The 16,198-nt window shown below is 34.7% G+C and overlaps 1 protein-coding gene across 1 annotated transcript in view; it reads right to left on the reverse strand.

Annotated features, from left to right (window-relative positions):
- LOC130825967 (myosin-6) overlaps nucleotides 1-16,198 on the reverse strand; it is a 30,866-nt gene that overhangs the window by 4,951 nt on the left and 9,717 nt on the right. The window contains exons 15-34 of the mRNA XM_057691424.1: nucleotides 15,983-16,109; nucleotides 15,709-15,879; nucleotides 15,433-15,564; nucleotides 15,235-15,344; nucleotides 15,004-15,064; nucleotides 14,518-14,695; nucleotides 13,216-13,421; nucleotides 12,262-12,381; nucleotides 9,922-10,020; nucleotides 8,522-8,737; nucleotides 7,411-7,529; nucleotides 5,335-5,395; nucleotides 5,211-5,246; nucleotides 5,049-5,123; nucleotides 4,751-4,921; nucleotides 2,683-2,820; nucleotides 2,320-2,499; nucleotides 1,476-1,577; nucleotides 1,323-1,393; nucleotides 968-1,067 (exon numbers count right to left, since the gene is read on the reverse strand). Coding sequence (XP_057547407.1) covers nucleotides 968-1,067; nucleotides 1,323-1,393; nucleotides 1,476-1,577; nucleotides 2,320-2,499; nucleotides 2,683-2,820; nucleotides 4,751-4,921; nucleotides 5,049-5,123; nucleotides 5,211-5,246; nucleotides 5,335-5,395; nucleotides 7,411-7,529; nucleotides 8,522-8,737; nucleotides 9,922-10,020; nucleotides 12,262-12,381; nucleotides 13,216-13,421; nucleotides 14,518-14,695; nucleotides 15,004-15,064; nucleotides 15,235-15,344; nucleotides 15,433-15,564; nucleotides 15,709-15,879; nucleotides 15,983-16,109 — 2,473 coding nt within the window. The remainder of the gene's footprint in view (nucleotides 1-967; nucleotides 1,068-1,322; nucleotides 1,394-1,475; nucleotides 1,578-2,319; nucleotides 2,500-2,682; nucleotides 2,821-4,750; nucleotides 4,922-5,048; nucleotides 5,124-5,210; nucleotides 5,247-5,334; nucleotides 5,396-7,410; nucleotides 7,530-8,521; nucleotides 8,738-9,921; nucleotides 10,021-12,261; nucleotides 12,382-13,215; nucleotides 13,422-14,517; nucleotides 14,696-15,003; nucleotides 15,065-15,234; nucleotides 15,345-15,432; nucleotides 15,565-15,708; nucleotides 15,880-15,982; nucleotides 16,110-16,198) is intronic.

Below are 16,198 nucleotides of genomic sequence, written 5' to 3' on the forward strand. Positions count from 1 at the left end.
GAACTTTGGTTATCTAAAACAGGATTAGCACATTCATACACACTTAAATTCATGACAAATCAAAATATGTGCAGTGCCCTAATTGATCATTAAAATTGCACAAAAAAATAATCATATACAAAACTGTTAATGCAAGTGCCAAAACTCATGATTTTAATCACTTAATTGAACATGCTTTGTCTTGCACTTTGGAGAAGATTGATGAAGATGTGTCGTATTGCGATGGTTTAAGGTTTGGAACGATCGATGAGGTACTTGATGTGGGGTGTTTGAGGCTCTACTAAAGGTAAGGAACCATGCCTTGAACGAGTCAAGGCATGGCTTGAGGTGTTGCTCGAACAAAGCAACAAGATTTGAGGAAATAGTAGTCTGCTCGACTGGGTGCTCATTCGAGCAGGAGGTGGCTCGTCCGAGCAGATCTGGTCAGAAGCTTCTGTTTGTGTGCTGTAGGCTGCTCGTTCGAGCAGCATCATTGGATGCTGTTTTCTGACGGTTTTTGTGCATGAATGACATTTAATAGGTGCATTGTATTCCTTGTTTAATGTCTTGTTTAATAGCTATGTTTATTGTCATAGTTAATTGGGTGTTAAAAGTAAGTTTATGGTGATTGAATGTGTGGTTCTAGAATGATGCTCACCTTCATCACTAAAAAGGTGCATCATTCATAGAACCAAACCAACACAAACCATATATTGAGAGTAGGCTATTACATTGTAAGAAACTTGATAGTGTCTTCTTTGTTCTAGTATTTGTGATCTTGAGAGGATTGTTCTCAAGATAGGGGATGTTTATTTATACTTGTATTGTTGAATCCAATTATAAATAAAACTACATTTAAGGGGGAGGTATCCAAGATAACTCATAAACACTTGTGTTCATCTTTTCTTATAATTCTCATCTTGTTTTTCTTATAATTATATACATAACAAAGCAGGAAATTTATCTGACTCGGATATAGTTTATATACCTCTTCTGTAGCTTCTCCGCACCACGTTTCCAAGATGTCTAACCCAGCCTTGACATACTCTCCACTTCTAAACGTGCAGCACTCTCGGTGCAGGAGTATACTGTTAAATTAGAGAGTCAAGTTTTTACTCCATCATCTAAATTTTAATAAATTGACAAACATAGTCTTTTTTTGTCTTTCCAATTAATGAGTTCAATAAGCGCCTAATGTCTAGAGACTCATATTTCCATTCCTCCAGAAGCTCCCTTCACTCAAAGAGCCATCAATAAACTCCCTCGCCTTACCATGAGAATTATAGATCAAAACCACCACGAGAGACGACAATGGCCAATCATGAGGAGAACCAAAGTCATACCTATTAAAAAGTTGCACATTGATATATGAAAAAAGTTGTATGAAGATCTCTTGTACAAGAATTTTTGGTACCTGTTACGGATAAAAAAAATTCATTATCGTGAAGGAAGAAATTGCTATCATTCCAGACATTCAAAGCAGTAAGTAAAGGTACATGATTCTCCTTCAATGTATTAAGAAATGAATTAAGGCGATCCATGATGCCCTGCCAACGGGTATCTTGAGTGCTGTCAACTTCTTCTGATGTCTTTGGAGCCTATTACATATACATAGAAGAAATGCAATGAGAAGAGAATTAAAGTGTTATATACCAGACGTAAAAATGAAGAATCAAACATCTTCCTCAAAAATTCCGGCTCAAACTCCTTAAGACTTAATTTTGTTCCTTTATTATTCTGTTGAGCTGACTTTGCACAATGTTAAATTTGGGTGATTATAGTGAGGCAAATACAAACATAAGGTCGTTCGTTTATTTAATTGATTATTTACTCATGAACATCCTGTTTATTTTCCCTTTTTAAATTTATTTTCAAAACTAAGATAAGTGTGCCATCTAGTTCATAAATATTTGACAAATACTAGAATTGAACCTCAGAGAATTAGATATAGCTAATGTGCTTGTGCACAGTTCAGAGAGAGCTTTCAATCACAATACCCTGGGATCATCAACAGAAGCCAAGTTGACGTGATGAAAGCTTGGACCTATTTGAGCTTATAAGTCATGTGAGACAGAATGAACATTCGATTGCCGATAACTGTATCAAGCCAAATAATGAATAGATTCGTTGGCAAGAGCAAAATAAATGTTTTCCAGGAAAGTTTGAAACAATAAAAAAACAAAAATAAAAAAAATTCATATAAAAAAATGCCAGGGCAACTTGGTATTATGGGATCAACATGATAGGAAGGAAAAGAACAGTGTTTGTAGTGAAAAGTTCACTCATGGAAGATTGCACACGTAAAAATTATAAACTCAAATTAAGCAAAGCTCAATGAACCTGAATACAAGAGGAAAGCAGAGGTGACAGCTCTTCCTTGAAATTATCCTTAATAATTCCAAATATCATCTCAACATAAGCAGTAAGCTGCTGCTTAAAAAGCAAAGCTGGTTGCTTGGCCTCAACAGGACGAACTATATCAATTTGAAGGGTTGCAGAAGAAGGGGAGGAGCGAAATCCCTACAAGAAAAAGACAAATTATTTTGAAGCAAGGACAAGGAAGAAAATCACAAATGAATCTTGCACTTGGAGTCAAACTTATAGACAGATATGAAATAATTCAGCCGCTAATCATAGGCATTTAAACAAGTGTGAGATGTACTTATCAAATAATTCTGTTAAAAAAGTAAAATGAAGTATTACTTGGGCCATTCTCCCAAAAAATGTGGGTGGTTGAGGGGGTTTCCAATCTTTGTTTGCCTTAAAGCTTCTTCGCAACAAGAACAACAATGTGGATGTATTGGACAGCCAATAAGCCAAATGACTGTTATTATTCGAGTTCTGGACCAAGCCACATAGAGTGCAAGTCAAGCATCAAGGAAAGGACATAACTTAAGTAAAATATAGTAAACTATTCACTATTCAACATGAAAAGTCAAGACATAACTATCATACCTTCAATTTTTGGAGTTTCAGAATGGCCATTAAACAAATTTTCCCATATCCCTTACTACATTAATAATTGTCTCAACTCAACAGACCAAAAGAGGAACATTAAAGTGTCATACTTGTGTGGGACTCAGGTGCCAGGATATTAGACACGCGATGATATAGCGAAAAAATATATGTTTTTGGCTAGTTAGTGTTTGATTTGGAACTGTTCTTATTAAAGCTTTAACTTATTCTTACTGAAGAAAACTACTATTTTTTGATTATATCTGTTACATTTAATGAACTGTTCACATATTGAAATTGATTAATCCATATAATTCTTTTCATTGTTGATTAAAATCAATCTTACAAATTGAAACTTTTCAATCCGGATCAAAACAAATTTTTAGCTTTTGGAGAACTTAAGGGTGAGATTGAACATTCAAAAATACAAGGAAGCCAAAGTCAAGACAAAACAAGTGAATGGGAGGCAAGATTATATACAAAGTGGTATACAACAAGTTGGACTCAAACGAATTATAGAAAGATCTTTATAGGATGACCAGAAGGAGAAATGTGGTTAGAAAAAATCTTAGTAGGTTGAAGTATCATGGAGAAACAACAGAACATTCTTGACCAAGATGAAGATCAAGCACAGATTGAAGAAATGCTTTGACAAGTTGTTCAATGGATGTTAGAGACACCTTGATGGAACGAGCGTAGGAAACATTGAATTTACGAAACGAATAAATAATTTAGAGGTGGAAGAAACCTTGGAGAAAATGAAGCAAAAGAAAGCAATGGTCTATCGAGACTTGAAAATTTTAGGGCATATGGGACTGCATTTGTTAACTAACTTCTTTATTATGATATGGAGAACAAGTAAAAGGCCAAAAGCGCATAGGATAATCCCTATAGCACCTATCATGCAAAAAAAAAAGGATGTGCCAGGGGAATTAAGCTTATAAGCTGCACGATGAAGTTAAGGGGGAGGGTGATAAAAAAAAGCGCCTGAGAAGATGCACAACCATTATTGAAAAACTTTCTGGTTTTATGTCAGTAAAATCTAACATGGAAGTATCTGATGTCCCAATAGAAAGAGTACTACTATGAGATAAAGAAAAAGGATTTGCACATGATATATATTGATTTCGAGGACAAAGTACCAAGGGAAAAACTTTGGTGAATTATAGAATACAAATGTATTCACATAAGTAAAAATATTAGGATATGTTTTAAGTACAAAAATAAGGTAACAAGGTTCTGATAATATGATTGCAGTGTTCCTAGATGAGATAACCGCATCTATGTAGGAAGAAGTTCCATGGTAAATATTGTTCGCCAATGACATCGTATTAGTGAACGAAATTGGACACAGGGTTGACGTTAAGCTAGAGACGTGAAGACCGTCAGACAGTTGTTTGAAAATCAAAAGCAAAGACAAAATACAAGGAATGTCATTTTTGGTAAAGTACTATAGCACAGGTGTTGTAAAGTAAAGGGCAACCAAGAAACAAAGTGCTCCTTCTATCGCAGTTGGATTGAATAACACTGAATAAACGAAGCTATTTATTGATCTATTTCTTTTATCTATTCTTGTGGTATAAGTAATTATAAGCTCTTAAGTTTTTGCATGGAGTCTTGGGAAATAGTTACTTCTAAAAGAACCTTGCAAAGAACCTTGCAATCCCTTTGTACCACTTACCAGATTTTACCTTTAAACAATAATATAAATCTTCTCAAATCTAAAAGCACACAAACATAAAGTGGCAGAGAGAAATGAATTTCATATGCAATGAGCATTCTCCAAGGCAATAATATTTACACCTCTATTTATTACCTGGAATGCTGAACTAATCAACTCGGTAAGTCGGTCAAAGACATTTGTCCTTTCCTCTTCAAATGATTTCCAGTGAAGAAGGCACTTGTACATAGTAAAGGCTGCAACTGGTTTTCCTTGACTAAATCCAACATCTCCAGATACGCATTTGATTAGAAAATCTGAAAGCTCCTGCATCCAAAAAAAGCAAATGTTGGATGGTACCACAGAAACTCAGCAAAACTAAACAAAAGCTCATAGGAAAAAGACAAAAGAGAGAGAGGCTTGCTGTGCTAAGTTAAAGAAAATCGCTTCATACACGCTGTCTCTCCATTTGTGATTTCCTCAAAGAATCTGTACCAAAAGGCTTTCTTGGTGTTCCACTCGTCACATCCTGACAAACAATACTTTACATGATCATTGCATTCATATGATAAATAGAAAGGGAGAATAAGTGAAATGCTTCAAATTGTTGACTTACCTTATTGGCTTCATTCATATGTACATTCCCGAAAGACTGAAAAAGTCACAAAAACATAAGTGATATATTGACATATCAATGAGAAACATGATAATAAACTTAAAAATATTTGGAGCATATATACCGGATAATCTGACATTTTGCTCTTGCATTCAGTTTCCATGTAAGCTATCTTCTCTTCCAGCCTGAAAAGACCGAATCAGAATAAAGTAAAGAAAGTTGTGAATTTATGTACATCTATTACTCTGTACAAAACCCAAAAGAGGGAAATGCACACTAAAAATAAAAATTTTTGAAATGTTACATTTTGTTTTTGCTTCACACTTTCCCAATCACATCCCAAAAAGAAATGAAGAAAATAAACACTCTACAAGAATATATAAGTCGCTAAATCAGATGCAATTAAAAAAGTTTACTTGCACCTCTTTAGAAAGGAATATTGAATGCTTGATTCAAGCAAATCCTTGTCTTCCACAAGTGACACTCATATATTCAAATAAAGTCCCAGGAGGAGTATAAATTTCACAGAGACATGGAAAAACTTCATTTGATTTTAGACGGAAACAGAATCTTACATATCCTCTGCCAGAATAGAAGATCATCATATATTTGTATACTTTTTTGATTTCAATATGAGGCAAGAATTTACTACGGGGGAGCAGCTTTTTTCATTATGCAGGAAAAGCTCAGTAAAGATATCGGAAATGATTACAACATATGTCCCTCACAGTTAAAACTATAAGATGTAGTAAAGTTTTTTGAGATGTTCACAACACCAGTGGGTCCATGACTAAGGAGCCGCAACAGAAATCGCCAACCCCAAAGAGTTAACAACTTAAAAGTCTATGCTTCAAAACTCCACTACTCTGTGTCCTTGAAAGTTGCAACTCATAAAATGAGAACCAAAATGCTTTGTAATTAGCAATAATTAAACTAACACTACGTGGTTATTACAAGACTAAGATTGCAAAATATGACCCCTCGAGTCCCCGACCCCCGCCTAGGCATAAGCCACTTGGCATTGGAGTAATGGCAAGGCATAACCAAGTTTAATCTTTTTCCCAAGAATTTGAGCACATGGGCAATTTCTTTTTAGGTGTAGTCAAAGTAAGTTAGAATTCCTTGCTCTGAAGTTTGAACATACAACGCCAAAGAAAACTCAAGTTTGCATAATTGTATACAACAGCCATAACCCTAACGTACAGAAACAATTTTGTCAGAAACCAAGTTTCCAAATCTAGTAAATTGGATCCCTATGCCCAACCAAAGCAAGTCTCTCACAAACATCTCCATAGCTATAGAATTAGGAAACCCCTTGGAAACAAAGTTAAACCCAATAATATGGAGCACTTAGAAAAGACTACTTCACCCAAGTTTTGTTGAGCTAATTATTTTTACAAATCAAAATAGTTCTCAATGATTATAGCTTATTTTTATTAATTAAAACTGAATTTAACTAACGTAACTGATTTTGACTAATCATTACGGACTTTCTTTCTTATTTTCTTCTATGAATTAATTGATTTCTACATATAAAATATTAAAATACAGAGTCTGAGAATGATTAATTTCAACCAAATTAAACTGGATGTGGCCTCTGATTCATAATGCAAAAGCAAGGCCACATCATATGTATGATAAGTATTGGTTGAGTAGTAAATATTTTCAATCTACCACAGTCCACACCATGCTATGCACATAGTAAAGGTGAAAAAAACGAGTGTTAGGCCGATTCAAGAAATATTTCACGGTTTCAACCGATATTTGGCAAGCGACCAAAATCAATTTTTTGCACTATGCCTAGGAGGATGGTAAGTGCAAGATCAATAGATTGCAGAGACTCGTCTGACTCCACCTAAAACCATTCATAGCTAGTTTTACGATTTTCTAGAAAACCCTTTTGAAATCTGCTATTGGAAGTGAAATCTACAAAGGCCATTCTTAAAGCTATTAGAGCTTCAATGGTTTTCCTATAAGACTAGACACTGCTTCCAGTTGGTTCCTTTATCATAGTTGAGATATTGAAGATATTAAATTGGTTGCATTCAGATAGCGGCGGTTAAACAGAGAGTCTAGCCTTAAAATTGGAATGGTTTGGGATGATCACTAAAGATACATGTTAATTATTGCCAAACAATATATAACCCCTTTATTCAGACGGAGCCACACTCTTAATATAGATATAAAGAGCAGTGAACACCTTTGCTTTGCAGTCTTGAGTTCAATCACCATAGACTCTGCTTCTTGTGCTTGCTTCAACCGTCCTTCACTTAGCTTGTGCATTTCATTAATTTTCTGTTCCAATGAACCAACAATTCCCTGAGGGGCAACAAAAACATTGAAATGAGTTCCAAAATAAAGTACATTACGGATAAAATTGCATCGAAAATTGTAATTTAAACATTGTATTGTATTGATCATATAAATTAATCAACAGACATGAATATCAAAAATTGATAAATGATAATACAATATTGAAGCAAAGAAAAAAAGGCAAAGAAAAACAAGCATCCCTTGTGAAAACAAACTATAGAACATAAATGGAAAATCAAGCAACCCAAACTAAGACTTCTCACCTTGAGTTGTTGATTCTCTGCAGCTATGTACTCAAACTCTTTTCGTTTTACCTTACGTTTTCGTGTTAGCCCCTCAACACTCGGATATGAATGAGACACTTTGACATTTCATTTCAACCAAAATTATGGGATTTTTCCATAAATTAGCAAAGTCTGACACTTGGATACGTACCCGTGTCATATATGAGTTCACGAGTCCAAGTAACATAGCTCTAGCCTCTGAGTTAGAAACTACCTAGTTGGACTAGAGGCAAGGTGAACAGATCTCCAACCTCTAGTTCCTAGGAAACATTGCTAACAACAACAAACAAAGCTCTGAGTTGGTCTATTTATTAATTCAATGTACACACATATTCTTCACTTAGCTAGCTTGTCTCTCCATTTTCCTTCTTAGTTTCATCAATTTTCTTTTCAATGATCTACCATTCCCAAGGAAGTGATGAAAACTTTGAGTGCAAAGAATAAGAATCACCAAGTGGGAGGCCAAATAGAATTCTAAAGAAGACACATTACCTTAAGCTGCTCATTTTCCGCTGCAAGCTTATTAACTAACTCATTATCTAAAAGAGGTATTTGATTCAGCTTGCTTGTTTCCACAAATTTCTTCTCAGTTTCATCAATTTTCTTCTCTAATGAACTTACCAATTTCTGGCAAGCAATGCTAAATGAATTTAAAGAAAAATAAACATGGGTCCATGAATAATAGACCAAGCAAGAAAACCACAAATCCATTACCTTAAGCTGTTCATTTTCAACAGTTATTTTGGCCATCAGTTGATCATCAAGAATAGTTACTTCTTGTACATTTGAGACATACTCAGGTGCTTTCTTCACAGACTCTCCACGTTCTTTCATAAGTAATGTCTTCGTCGCTTGAAACTGCTTCTCCATCTCTTGTAAAGCCAGTTGTAGACTTTCATTTTCTTTTTTCTTCAATTCCTCAAGCTCATCCTGAAGAAAGAACAAAAAGATGAAGAAATCAACAAATGTAAAGAAACAAGAATGGAGCAATAACTCATAGCTTTAACAAGACCAGTTCATATATATGAGTTTGAAATTGATTAGGTTCACATAATTTGTATTTAATGTCCAGATTAAGTTTATAAAACAAAATAACTCATGGAATGCTTACAATCCATGAACCTAATACTCGACTCTAACAATTTTCCAATGGAACAATCCTTTCCACATTTCCAAGACGACCTTTCTTCGTCCTTCTTTTCCTGAAAAATTGATCATCTTTTACACAACAAGGTTGGTCTCAGCTCAAACCAAAGAAAAAAAGACTATGATAAGTACCAAAGGGACAGAGCCCAAGCACACTTTCAAATCTATGACAAGCAATGACAATTTTATTTCCCTTAAGAAGATCCTCAATTGGAATAAGCTTCTTGACATTAGATTTTAGAATTACTGATTTTTACAAAATAACCTTTACGTCAAAATTAATCTATCAAAACAATACTTATGGTCCCTGGAGTCCAGCTAGATTCGTTTTGCCTATGATCCATCCTCCTAAACAAAAGAAACACAATAAATCAGAAGGCACAACTTGAAGCATAGTGAAAATTTAGCTCAACTCCTCAACCACACATTTTGCTAAGTTCAACTTCAGACTAATACCCTTCCCTAGCTGAACATCAGAGCATATGCTGTTTCACTGATGCTTAATACAAATAATTTATTTTGAGAAAAATTATACAATTTGATCAATAAATAAAATTTTGAGAAAAGATCACTAATTTCTTGACACTGTAAAATATCAAGAGCGGATCCTTTCAAGATGGATGCAGCATAAAATTAATCTTGAAAGGATTAATTTAACTATTAAGCTCTCACCAATAAAATGCTTGAGGGAACATACAGCTTTTGTATGAAACATATCAAGAGTTTCCCTCACAATAAATTTTGAGGGTACCCCAGCCGCGACATAGGCCCTAGCAGCCGCGAAACAATCCGCATTGACCATATAAGTAGTTTTACGACTGTTACTGCAACTACATTCGAGATTTTGTACTATGCTCAAAACCTCTAACCAAGCACAACTATAAGATCATTATTCACGCAATTTTATGAACCATATGTGATAAACAACGTGAAGGAAGCACAAAATAACATGTTTTAGAGGCACAAACCCTCATTTGTTTCTCTAGCTGAAGACGGCGAGTTAATTCTTTAACTTCCTTTTCTAAATTATCCTTAGCTTCTTTCAGCTTACCTGCCTCCTTTGAAGCCTGTATATTAATAAGGAAAAAATTAAATGCGCAGTTTTAGAGGTTAGCATCAGTACAAAATAAATGGTTAGCTAAAAGAAAAAAAAACGTTATTTTAGAGATCAATATATCATCAAACACAAAAATGTTGCTTGTACGATAAAATAGAGTACATAGCAAAAATGTATGTTCCATATAAATGGTTTGACGTATTGACATGCTTTACAGAATCCACGAGAACCAAGGAATTGATTCAGATTGCTAGTAAATAAATCTTTCATGTCACTTCTTGTCCTCAAAATCATGGGGCCTTATATTATCTTGATGCTGAGAGCCAGATACCGCAATAGTCAATACATACAGTCCCCCCCCCCCCCCCCCCCCCCCCATCTTAATGGCATTCTCAAAATTACAGTTTATTTGAAAAAATTGAAGATACAAACAGCAAAAGACCATCATTTTGTAGAGCAGCACAAATTGTTCGTTGAAATTAATAATATCATAATTTTTGCACGCAACCAAACTTAAGCAAGGCCTCTATTTTTAAAGCTAATCATACTTGAAAAAATGCTGTGTTTAGTTCACTAAGAGCCACCCCATCACTGCTTCCATCTGAAAATGTGAGAGCCATTGTAAATGACAATATACATTGTCAGTTTGTAATTGAATGTTCAATGCCACTAATATTAAGCAAAATGCCCATTTAAACCCTGACCTCAGAGTTCAAAAACAATGTCGCATCACCGTATCACGACTGTATTGGAAAGGTTTGAGATTACCGTGACCAAAATATAGGCCGCACTGACTGCGAAATCATTCGTTATGGACATGACATCCGTGTAGCGACCGTGACATTAATCGTATTTTTGCACTATGATTGAACTAATTCCTGTAAACAAATCAAGACATGTCCCCATTTTTGTCTTCCCCAGTCCCCGCCAAAGCTCCCAAACCATAAAGCCTAGGATATTTGACATCTTCTATTAACACTGTCCCAAGACCACTGAACACTGCATCGTGCTCATTCACTAACTAACTGGTAGGCAATGAGAGACCAAGCACATAAGCAATGAGAAAGAGGAGGCAATAAAGGAAAGCCATTAACTACTCTTGAAGAGTTAAAGAAGGAGGTCGGTCAATAAAGAATTCGGACTTGGGAACTGAACTTTAGGAGATCAATTAATCATTGTCTACTTGCTTTAAAATTTCTTAAGATTACAGTTCTCATGCCTTTCCAAATTTCTTCTCTTAATACTTCAAAAAGATTTCAATCTTTTAATTAATTTGCTTCTTCTTCAAGGATAAAAGCCTTCATTTTGATGGTGCTTGGTTTTTACTTTTCATAAGATGATGATGTATAGTTTTTTCTCTTACGAATTTTGAATTCTTGATGGGAATATGATCATATGTTTGGCTATGCTAAATGCAGATTCAATTTTTTTCTTAAATGGCATATCATCTGTTTGGCCATGAAAAATTTTCTTTGTAAGGATTAAGAATGGCACCTTTAGTCCTCCATACTGGAACAGTTTTTACAGTTGGTTATGATGCTATAGTGTGTTAGTTGGTGCTTAGATGGTGATGGTGGTGAATTTGATTTTTTTTTGGGTGGGGGAACATGGCGGTAAAAGGAGAATGATCTAAGATCAGAAGTTGACTAACTGTGTTTGGAAGAAAATTGTCAGTGTTGACTCTCTCTAAATAAAAGAAACATAACTTAAAAGTGAATTGATTTAATTTCTTATAGGTTGGAATGGTCTTGGTAACAGGAACCTCATTTAGGGGGTGATGTAAGTGACTAATGTGACTTTGATGTTCTTGATGAGAATTGAGGACTGTCCATGGGATTCTGTTGTTGAACAGCCTTATTCTATACATGTATCTAACATAAGATATTGCTTCCAAACCACACCATTTTAAAGCAAGATTCAGAAATAAGGTTAGTGCTATTAAAAAAGTAGGGGTAGCCAAGATAAAAAGCACAAATTAAGAGAGGCTAACACATATATATTAGAATAAATTGTATTAATAGAATAATATAGGTGAAAAAATGATCAACCAAAAAGGTATGCAACTCGAAAGAACAAATCTTGAAGATAAAGACAGGGAAAAGAGAGATATGCTTATGTATCTATATACTTGTGATGCGACTATGAAAGGCAGTTTTATCGCAAAAATAAAATAAAATTAAATTAAATTAAATTAAAAAAAAAATTGAGCACAAATGTCAATAAAAATAAACCTTAAACGGTTTTTACATACCATTTTCAGCTTCCGTAATTCTCTTTTTGCCATTTTAACTCGCCATCCACATTGTGTAACGATAGCTGCTTTCCTCATCCGTTTATAACAGTGTTGGGTTGAGTGCTTTCTGCATTGACTCTGCAGTCGACACAAATATATTACAAAAAGAATAATACCACAAACAGATGATTGTCTCCAAACAGAAATTGACAACACATTCTTTAAAAGATTGAAGAAGAGTTTTCTCATCACTTGATTTTTCCTTACACTGTCTCAGCCTCAATTTCATCAAAGTTCTCTTGCAACACATTGCGGATTTTTTGGGGCATAAAATAAGTAATGTACTATGCAAGTAAGTATGAATACGGGAAATGCATGGCAGATCTTGACTTATTGTAGAGATTTTGATGCGCAAATTCATAATTGAAGGTGATAGATTCAGGATTAGGTAGGAATATTTCAGTGTAGTGTAATGGATTTCCATAGCTGATATAGATTTGTATTAGATAGAACTGGTAGCAATGTATAGCAAGATTGAGGGAGAAAGGTGTGAGAAATGAAAATTTATGATTATGTATGAATAGCGTTGAATGACTGAGTGATGTGTATAGAATGTAAATGTAGAACGTATATTAATAGTAATCTAGAATGACTACAATGATAATTCAAGCAATGCCAGAAGCTTGTTACAAAATGACAGTGTTAATGTTTCCTACCCTTCCCCTCTACTTATATACTACTTCGTATTCCTCAAACTAACTACTTACTAATTAATATTTACTAGTAATCCCAATATTGCCCCTGCACAGCAATTCTTATATATTTTATAGGTGTAGTGAGTTTTGATAGAAGAAAATGGCTTGCCAGATGTAGACCCAAATAAATTAATTTTGAAGAAAACTCGTACTGCTTAAAATAATAAAGTTCGGACTGTCCAGTATTGGCAAATAGCAATAAAACATAGGGCTCTACCTGAATTATAATTGCAGCCCTTGTCTGCTTTCGAAAACGAAGTTCACAACGAGCAGCCATGCCACGCATACCTCTCTCAATGTTTACAGCAGAAGACAATAATTCTATGTAACATTTCCTGGCAAGATGACGGCGCAGCTCCTGTTGGATTCTCAGGCTTGCTGCTTCTCTCTTCTTGTGCTCAAAGACACTCCGAGCAATTTGTCCTGCGGCAAAAAGTGTTTAGAGTATATAATAGAGAGCACATAGTATTATGAGCATGTTGATAGCAGGAGAGAAGAAGAAGGAGAAGAGAGTTGAATAGAATATAATTGAAGACGAAGAGAAAGAGAAAGCTTGCATTATTGCTTAATTTTTCAATTACAATTTACACACATATATGTATGCATTTATATAACAATTTGCAACAAACTAACAAAATTACTTAAACTAACTTTCCCGCCGAAGCTCACAAACTAACAATCTTGTTAAAATTGCTAATCTCATTACTAGCTCTAATAGAGCTACTGTATAACATATCCTCACCAAATGTAATTCTGCTCTTTAGGAAACTGTGATCCATACAAATTGATTTATTATGCAGCAAAATACTATTGGCATACAAAAGTAGCATCTCGTCAGTTGAAAATATTGTACAAAAAATTGTTTTCTGTAGTTGAATATTGCAGGTCACTGTTCGTAAACTCCCAACTTGGCTCTATTATTTAACTTATTGTTGCTAACTTCAGTGAACTTAGTTTTTTTTCAACTTGGCTGCCTACAATTGATATGTTTAACTCATTTTGTGAACTTCACTTGTATAGTTGAACTCATATGCTTTGTTTACCATAGTTTATTTTTGCTTATATCATGTTCTCTTTGACTAAAATAAATGTTTAGTAAAATCACGGATTTCATCGTGATTGCGTAACAGTCACGATGTCGCGGACGCAGCACGTCGCAGTGTTACGACTCATTTCGTGGACATCGGAATGTGAATTGTCTTAACTTGAAGAAATTCATTTTATCATAGTAATTCAAGTATTCTAGAAAATATATTTTAATAATAGCTTGTAATAGAATTTTTAGAACCTGATACACTTTTCAAAAAGATAATATATTGCTAATATGTTAGAATAACAACTTAGAATGGAGGATACTCCATGTTTCTGAATTACAGGTTACATAACTCCATTTATAGAGCGGAGATTAGGTAATGCAATGGCCTCATTTTTATTCCATCCATATTACTGAAAAAAGAATCAAGGAATTTCAACAGTAGAGGTCCTAGTCACTCAATCAACCAAATCAGACATAGCATACCTCTACACAATGCTTGAATCTGTATAGCAGACAGCCGCATCTGTTTAAACCATCTGTGGAAGAAAAAAGTCCGAATTTGCTTCTGAATTACGGTAGCAGATCGACCTAAAACCTCATTCCTGCGTGCATCTATTTCAGCCATCTGGCCTGCTCTGAGAAACACTTTAGTTTTACCGATCTGGAAAACAATTGAACTAAAAGTGAATGCAAGCTCAGGCAATTGAACACTGAAAATTGACGATCAAATCATGGACACTAAAATTGTTGCTCAAGCTAATAACAAGTCAGAACAATGGAGTTTGAAGTTAGAAACTGCAGCATGGAAGCTAAGCTGAAGTGAACCAGAATTAGTGAAGCACATATTTGGAAATGTGGAGAATTACATTCAAAAAGTATCTTCAACAATAAAACAGAATCACACTTGATATGCAAAAAATTATAAAAAATAAATTTTAGAGCATGATAATAGATCAGTTTGCCTCGCACCTGATAACCTTCAAGCTGCACTTTCTCTATAATCTTTTTACATGCAGTGATTTCATCACAACTGTAAAAAGCAAGTAGTAGGTGGAAAAGGTCAGTGGGAGAAAGTTTGTAAAGGATCAAGAACCATAGAAGGATTACCTTTTTTTGGAAATTGAAGTAAGGATTACTTTATACAAATATAAGATGAGATTATAAAGGGCCATATCCTTGCAGAATTTAAGTCATTATTACCTGCCTTTCGAAACTTCTGGAGCAAGAATACGACAACGATCTATAAATTCATGGAACGGCTTTCGTGTGGGAAAGCCAGCACAGCTGATCCTTATAGCTTCCATGACCCCCTGAAAGTGGAAGTATAATTAATGGAGTTTCACTTTTTTTATATTCCATTCAGTATCAAACTGAGTACGACAATGAACAGAAATTTACCCCACAACGAAGTTGCTGCAGAACATTTTTATTTTCAAATATTGAAGGCTTAAGAAGATTATTAGGCTTTACGCAACGAATATAATGTGGCTCTGTTGCGCTCAGTGTCTCTAGCAATGATTGCAATTGGTGCTGGGTAAAAAAACATAAGTCGTCAAATGGAAGATTAAATAAACACCATGAAAAATCATAAACACAAGCGCTCGCGTGCACACAGACACGGAAATTGAGATGGAGAATGGAGTGAGGGAGAGAAAGAAAACCTCCTAGACAGACCTTGAAGCCGGTACCTATAGACGAAAACTTCGAAGATTTGGTAGAGTCCTCGGGTAAAGGTGGAAACAAGTTTGCCACAAAAGTACACTTCGAAGCACTTAGAAGTTCTTGATGCTCAGGAACAACATAATCTTTGTTTTTATCCAAGAAAAGGTCAGTTGAATAGGTCACCTGCAGCATAAATTACTTGACAGATAAATATTGAGATCGTACTTTCTTTTTTTTAACAAGAGGTCCTAACAAACTTGAAATAGATTCATTAACAATGACCTACCTCCCCAGCGTAATGTGAAATAGTGAAATCAGTGCGTGAAAGCTTTGGTTTGCTGAAGCGTTTGTGATTAGTGAATGTCTGGTACAGCTTTGTAGCAAATGTCTCATGTGTTGCTCTAGGAAACATACTACAAAAAGAAAAGGAAAAAAAATAAAAATAAAAAAAAATAAAAAAAATAACAATCACCAACCTTAACAAAAAATGATCTTCCTGTTA

This window comes from Amaranthus tricolor, chromosome 10 (assembly GCF_026212465.1).
Source record: "Amaranthus tricolor cultivar Red isolate AtriRed21 chromosome 10, ASM2621246v1, whole genome shotgun sequence".
In the NCBI taxonomy this organism is placed as follows: Eukaryota; Viridiplantae; Streptophyta; class Magnoliopsida; order Caryophyllales; family Amaranthaceae; genus Amaranthus; species Amaranthus tricolor.